The sequence below is a fragment of the Girardinichthys multiradiatus genome, chromosome 5 (genome assembly GCF_021462225.1).
Source record: "Girardinichthys multiradiatus isolate DD_20200921_A chromosome 5, DD_fGirMul_XY1, whole genome shotgun sequence".
Classification (NCBI taxonomy): Eukaryota; Metazoa; Chordata; class Actinopteri; order Cyprinodontiformes; family Goodeidae; genus Girardinichthys; species Girardinichthys multiradiatus.
In genome coordinates, this window is record NC_061798.1 from 42947724 (window position 1) to 42955187 (window position 7464).

Here is a 7464-nt window from a genome sequence, read left to right on the forward strand (position 1 = left end):
GATGTGAAAAGGAAGGATTTAAAAGTATATGTCCCCTTTAAGAATTGACACATTAAATATTTTATTATCCAATCTGTCAGGCCTCAGTGATAACAGAGCAAGAAATGTTATGTTGGACATTCCTCTCCTCTACAAAGCTTTCCAGTTTCTCAATCAAAGACATTTCCAGACTGAAATCTGACATCCCTCTGGAATATTCAGATGAGTCTACCATGGGCTGCTTTCTCAGCTTCATTATTCCAGAAAATCTGAGAAGAAGCAACCTACTATGGCTTCGCTGTTAGCATTTATTACTTTCCTTAGATTCAGACGTTTTTGTACACCAAGATTACTAAGCCTTTAAAAATCTCAGACGATGATGTCATGGCTTTGTAAGCTTCTGATAGGTTAACTCACAACATTTTAATTAAATGGAGGCACACCTTTAGATGTATTTTAAGACATTAAATGCACTGCTTTCTTGTGTGACTTTATGGAAAAATCAAAGCAGGTCAGTCAAAACATTTGAAACGGAACTTTGGACCTCCACAAGTGCTGCTAGAGAAGCAAATGGGTTCTGTATCTCAGAGATGAATATGTTTTGGTGTGAAATGTGTGTATCAACTTCTAAAATAAAAGCAAAATACATTGTGTGAAAACGCTTTCATAAGCTGGTAAGTGAGTTTCATTATCCACAGTGAAATAATTCCCATACCATCCTGGGCTGAAAGGCCACTCAGCAGGGAAGAAGCTACAAATGCAACATAAAAGACAGATTAAAGTTTGCAATTTCAGTCGATGACTTCCTAAAAAATTAAAACAAGATTTTTTAAATTCTTGTCACATTCTGATCTGACTTTGAAGAAGGATGAAGGAGGGTAAAGGGGCACTCAATTACTCCATCACAAGGAAAAGCAACACAGAAAAGAGCCAGGGGGGTTGGCATGCAACGATGTGGTGCATTACCGCTACCAGCTGGCTTGGAGTGTGGACCATAATGTCACTGACCCACACACCCGAATACTTTTGCAAGGCACTGTATTTCTCTTACCCCTAACTCCAATTTTCACATTCTTGAAACACTTTTTTCTAATTAATGTAGTAAAAGTTTTTAATATATCCATAAGGACTGTAAAGTCGACAGACACATTAATTATTATTAGGTTTGCATTAAAATCTGTTGTAGCATTTCATGGAACCCAAATAAGTGTGGAAAATATTCATGAAACAAAACCAAAAAGGAATCTTGGAACAAATGCCACGTGATTCCTCACATGCATAAGATTGCTTGCAGCCAATAAACCGCTTAGGTTTTCTTCTCCTTCCTGTAAAAGACTAAATAAAACTCTCATTCCACTAAGGCATGTTCAGGCATTTATCGCACAAATTGTCACAATGCTTAAGCTGTTGGAATTCCTGGTGGAGAAGTTCTCCATCCAAATACAACTCAAACTTTTTGAGAGGAGCTGATTGGAGGCTGGGGGATCAGAATCACAGTGTGAAGTGTGCCCCACCTCCCCACTTCTCCACCTCCTTAAAGCAGGCCTGCTGAAGGTCCCCAGAGCCCTCCTCACCCACTTTGGCACCTATTTAGGTGAAAGTAGAGTAACTCATCTGATCCATGAATCCTCCTTTTGCAGACAAGCAACAACAAGCTGGTTACTATCAAGAGACTCCTCCTTGGCTGCATGTACAAGCACGACACAGTCTGAATGGACACCCTGAAGGACTTTTTCTATGGCTCTGAAATAAAGGTTGATTGTACGGATGAGGTGATGAAGTCACAGCAGCTGCTCAGAGAAACTGCTGTGATCATTTCCCAACAATCTCCTCTAGAGAAGCTGTGAATACTCAGCAACCAACAGAAAGGGTACAGTTTGTACCAGTTTCACTAAACTGTGGTGAGACGGTTATTTATGCACATTACCTATTTAAATATCTTAACTGGTGATTAAAAATCTACCAAACAGGATCAATACAACACACAATGAGTACTTATTACAGGAAATAGATTTTTATGAAAATTCCAAATATATTTATTTATTGCTTTAGAGTTAAAGTCTTGATTAGACTCTTTTAGGGACTCAATTTCTGACTTGAACATTTTCTTGATAAATTCAATTTAATTCAACTCAGTTCAAATTATTCTTAGATCGTGCATTTCCACAAAGAAAATGTAACCTCAAGGCACAAAAGCAAATCAAATGCACTTATATGTAAAAATAGTGGCAAATCAATGAAAATCATACCATACATCATACAATTTCATATAGATAAAATTAGATGCAATCCAACTCCACCTTAACTATAATACAAAAAAGTTCATTTTGTATTGCCACTTGGTAAAACTGTTTTAATCTTAGCCATTCGTGAAATTTTTTAACATGGACAATAAAGATATTTAAATTAGAGCTTCACCTTAGAGCTCAAAAGCTGAATAAATTCTAGATTTGAACTTGTTGGATTTAACAGTAACTAATTTAAAATGTACAAAGCTTATATTCTTATATAAATAATACTGTGCAATATAAAAATATTTTGTGTTTTTAAAAGCTGATCAATAAAATAGAACAATATTCAGTTGCAGACCACTTTAGCCCTAACAAAGGACCTTTATTGGGTCTGATGGCTCCACATCTGTGACCTTTTAAGTGAGGCTTATACTTAGAGCCCAGTCAGCTTCTTATGAGGATCACTGACCTTAATACAACCAAAAATGCTTCAGTTTCGAAACTCAGCCACACAGCAAAGTAATTAGTGAAAGCTCATTTATTTCTCTGCCAAAAGACACTGAACATTGCGTGGTATTTAATCTACCACCACTCAGCACTCCGGCTCCTCCCATTTCCAGCATTAATAAATGCTTTGGTGTTAGCATGTGTGCTTCACATTGCTATCATGTTCCTCTACCAGCTGCTCAACTTTTTCTTTGCAGCCACCAAAAAGGAGGAGGACTCCATGTATGACCTGTCCCTGTACAAGCGTGGAGACTTGCTGGAGGTGCCCAGGACATTATTCACACATTTTGGTATTTACCTGGGTGACAATCGGGTGGCTCATCTCATTCCAGACATCCTGCCTGCCATCACCAAGGATAAATCTACAATAGCCAAGATGGTGACAAACAACCGCCTGTTAATGGGTGTCCTCGCCAAGGTGGCCAGCGTCAGAGTGGACTCTGTGGCAGACTTTGCATATGGCTCTGACATCCTGATTAACCATAAGGACAAAGTATGTAGGCAGCCCCCATTGGATGGGGAAGAAGTGGCGCGAAGGGCTGAGAAGCTGCGGGGATCAGTTACCTACAGCTTACTGTGGTACAACTGTGAACATTATGTCATGTACTGCAGATATGGCATGGCCATCAGCTACCAGACATACCAGGTACAGTCACTATAATCTTGCCAGTTTTAAATGAGTTAAGACAATGCTTTATATCCAAACCCTTAATTTATGTTTCATCACAATGCTCAAATGTTTTTTATGCTGAGACATTTAAAGATCAAACATATTAGAGGTTTGAAACTTTTCCGAGTGAGGTTGCTGACTTGAAGAAGTTATTGCTGATGATATCCAAAACCAAGTTTAGTCACAGAGAATGATTGTTCAGTAAAAAACAACACAATGTAATACAATGAAACGTTTTTGTCCACAATGAAGTACAAAAACTATTCTTTACTTTGTGTCCAAGCAGAGGTGACAGCACTCACACATGACTGTCAGTTGTATTCCATATTTAGATGGAAACATTGCTCATTAAATAGATGGTCCCCAAAAAACATTTTGACTTTTATAAAAAGTGGTGGTTTTTGATACTGGTGATGTGGTTTGTGGCCCATGGTGGTCTTCTATCATGGGGCAGCAACTCAACCCCCCGCCGACATCCAAAAAAAGAAAATGTAATCTGTTGTGCGCCATCTGTGGTTTGAATGGTGTGAGAAATTATGACGTGCCCGACGGATGCTTGATGTATCATTGAATCTGCTAAAGTAAAGAGTTATTTCACAGTTTTTAAAGTAATTCAGAATATTTAAACATCTGTCGTGGAAAATGTTAAATGCCTATACTGGTGGTGAGACATGAACTGGAAAAATTTGCACTGAGCGGAAATTCCTAAAAACACACTTTTTGATTTATTAAAAACTTTCTTGTGTAAAAACACAAAAATAGGATTTTTCAGGCTTTTTTGAAACGAGGACAATGATAGACAAAGACGAGCATCAAAAATCACAATATATAGACAGGCAAAACCTGTCCATCCATCCATCCATCCATCCATCCATCCATCCATCCATCTATCCATCCATCCATCCATCCATCCATCCATCCATCCATCCATCCATCCATCCATCCATCCATCCATCCATCCATCCATCCATCTTCAGCAAAAGTATATTTACATACAAAAATTAATAAAAAATCATCTAACATCTTTATGTTTGCATTTGAAGATACATTTTTCAGATATCAGGTGGCAAAATGTCCCACTGTCATTTGCAACTTTGCAATTTAATTGAATAAAATTTATTTATACCGCTTCATAATAAATGTCATCTTGACGCTTTTAACAAAACAGATCAAATTTACTTGCCCTGTGATGGACTGGCGACCTGTCCAGGGTGTACCCTGCCTTTCGCCCACAGACTGCTGGAGATAGGCACCAGCTTCCCCGTGACCCACTATGGAATAAACGGTAGAAAATGACTGACTTACTGAAATGACTGAGATCAAATTTATATACAGCAATACATATTCAAATCCATCCATTTAAAGACCAAATCTAATTCAGTTACATACATTACAGTTTGATCCAGGTTATAATTCAATGCAGTCGTATTCAGTTTAAAATGCCAATTGGTAAAAAAATCTTCTGTTTTAAGATGCCCTGCTCATTGCTTTGAGTGTACGACTTTGCAGCAATCCTACCATGTCATGTGTCCTTATGGTCAATGGACTCTTATTTCACAATATGTAAATACTTGACATCTGACTCCCTGACATATCATCATACAGCTGTATTAGCCTGTTTGCTTCAGTCTGTTAAAGTAAAATGAACCTAAATTATTCACGATGCAAGTAGCTCCATCTAGTGTTAGGTCATGGCATTTTACAGCCAACATGCTTCACTAGCCCTGTAACCCCATCTAACCTGTATGTTTTCTGCTCTTTACAGTTTTGCACCACAGTACGTAAGATTGTGTTCAGCAGAATGAATGCCTACCTGACTGCACTGTGCGGTGTGTGCTTCATGCTCTGCCTGAGCTGCGTGACGCCGCTGACGGTTGTCCTCACCGTGCTCGTCTCCTTCACCATCTGGATGGCTTCCTAGGCTCCGGATAAAAGACTGACAGATAAAAATGAAGTGCAGCAAAATTGAAATAATATGCAACAGGAACTCCCGGTTTTACATGCGGGTTGTTATTCCAGCAAGGTGATTTTATATTGTTTGTTTTGATTTCATTTGTTTTTTATTGTCTGGTACCGACTGGAAATTCATCTGCTAAACACTTTTTATCGGTAATGGGTCACATATACATGACTTCAAACATTTGAAGTAAATAATTGCGCAGTTTACTAATGTGTACAAATGTGGGATCACAAACGTCAAGAGAACCAGTATAAACCAGGAAAATGAAGATAATCAGTAATTAGACAACTGCTTCAACATACAATGTTCTCCAATGATTTAGCTAACCCTTGGTTAAGATGTGGAAAAAGCATTAAAAGAAATTGATCTTTTATGCTGGTAGGATCATTTTACATTGAACTTTTCAGAAAAATCCAACCTTCAAGAATACATTTATTCAGTTGGAAAATAATTTATTTTAACAACATCACAAATGCCACACATGTGGAAACACCTGATATTAAATTATACAACCAACTCTCCCCTTTAGGACACCATTCAGTCTTTTTTAAATACGGTTTCACATGCTTGGAATGTACAGAGAAAGGAGGTCTTTGTCCATTCCCCTTGGCATAATCCCTCTTGATCCTTTACAGTCCTCGGTCTTCTCTGCATTCTCTAATTTCAGCTTACCTTCATGGTTTCTGGGGCCTGAGAAGGACTGAGATATTTAATGAGGAAGGTTGATTTTGCATCTGGGAAACTCCTGTGTTGATTTGGTCATAAATTCCTGACAAAGGCCATACGATTTTTACTTAAAATCTCCTGGCATTTCAAAGACTCCATAATGCCCTGCAGTCTAATTAGGTTCCCAGGGCCTCTAGAAAAGAAACAGGCACACCTACCTTACAATCACGTTTACAGTACATGGTAGTGAGAAAATGCTAGGCCCTCATCCAGCTTCTGTTGTCATAGTTCCAGTTATTTTAAACTTTGTAAATATTGCTCTGACTGTAGATATGGGATAGATTTTGTTGAGTTTCTTTTTTCTTGTAGAAATTGCATTACTAATGAAAATTAACACATATCTTCATTACTTAAATTGCATGTTCTATTGTTTTTCCTATTTTAAAGAGCAGCCAAGAGATGACTTTTAAAATGCTGCTGCTATAAAGATACATTTAATTTATTTTGTTTTACATGTCTTAACCAGGGGTGCTAATAAGTGTTAACTGTACCATGCTATGATGCTATCATGCTGACTTTATTATTTAAGTTACTTTTTCAGTTCTTTAAATCAAATGTATGTGCACATTTATAACAGCATCAAATATCACAAAACCTTGTGACATATGGTTTGGAAAACAAAAGGAAGACATTCAGCATGAAAAGAAAATCTGATTGTTGCGAAATACAGATGAGAGACCCCTGAGGGCGACGATTTGGCTCCTGAACCAATGCAATTAAAAGACTGCGTTGGAGCAGCGTTCCCTCTATTAGCAGCTTTTTGGACATAAAACAGTTTTAAACCACACAAGGACAAGAATATGGAGCAATCAATTTTACAAGCTTATGTATAATGAGTACGTGAATAAGGAAACAGGTGCAGGTGGCTAGGTGGAACACAAACTTTGCTTTACATTATCCTGTATAAAATATAAAAAAAACATAATTTAATCAGTATCCAGTTAGAAGAATATTTACATTTGTTCAGGGAGGCTGTTGGCATTTTAGGAGAGACAGCTTGTTCTTACATTGCCTTGCGAAAGTATTCGGCCCCCTTGAACTGGTCAACCTCTTGCCACATTTCAGGCTTCAAACATAAAAATATAAAATTCAAATTTTTTCTGAATAATCAACAAGTGGGACGCAATCGTATGTTCAGTGCGGATCTCTGAATGATCCAATGTTGTCCCAAATGACTGATGATGATAAATAGAATCCACCTGTGTGTAATCAAGTCTCCGTATAAATGCACCTGCTCTGTGATAGTCTCAGGGTTCTGTTCAAAGCGCAGAGAACCTCATGAAGACCAAGGAACACACCAGGCAGTCCGAGATACTGTTGTGGAGAAGTTTAAAGCCGGATTTGGATAGAAAAAGATTTCCCAAGCTTTAAACATCCCAAGGAGCACTGTG

General features: G+C 37.9%; 1 protein-coding gene across 1 annotated transcript; it reads left to right on the forward strand.

The window, feature by feature from the left end:
• Positions 1-2877: 2877 nt before the first annotated feature.
• On the forward strand, positions 2878-5718 carry LOC124867780 (lecithin retinol acyltransferase-like). The gene is made up of 2 exons (XM_047364376.1): positions 2878-3363; positions 5153-5718. Exons 1-2 carry the CDS (start codon positions 2878-2880, stop codon positions 5306-5308), a joined length of 642 nt encoding a protein of 213 aa, XP_047220332.1. The 3' UTR covers positions 5309-5718.
• The last annotated feature ends 1746 nt before the right edge of the window (positions 5719-7464 follow it).

What these genes read in the sequence shown, in the direction of transcription:
- LOC124867780 (XM_047364376.1), top strand. Translation starts at nt 2,878, where the DNA reads ATGTTCCTCTACCAGCTGCTCAACTTTTTCTTTGCAGCCACCAAAAAG. An exon ending in TCAGCTACCAGACATACCAG is followed by an intron (nt 3,364 to 5,152) that starts GTACAGTCACTA and finishes TGCTCTTTACAG; the next exon opens with TTTTGCACCACAGTACGTAA.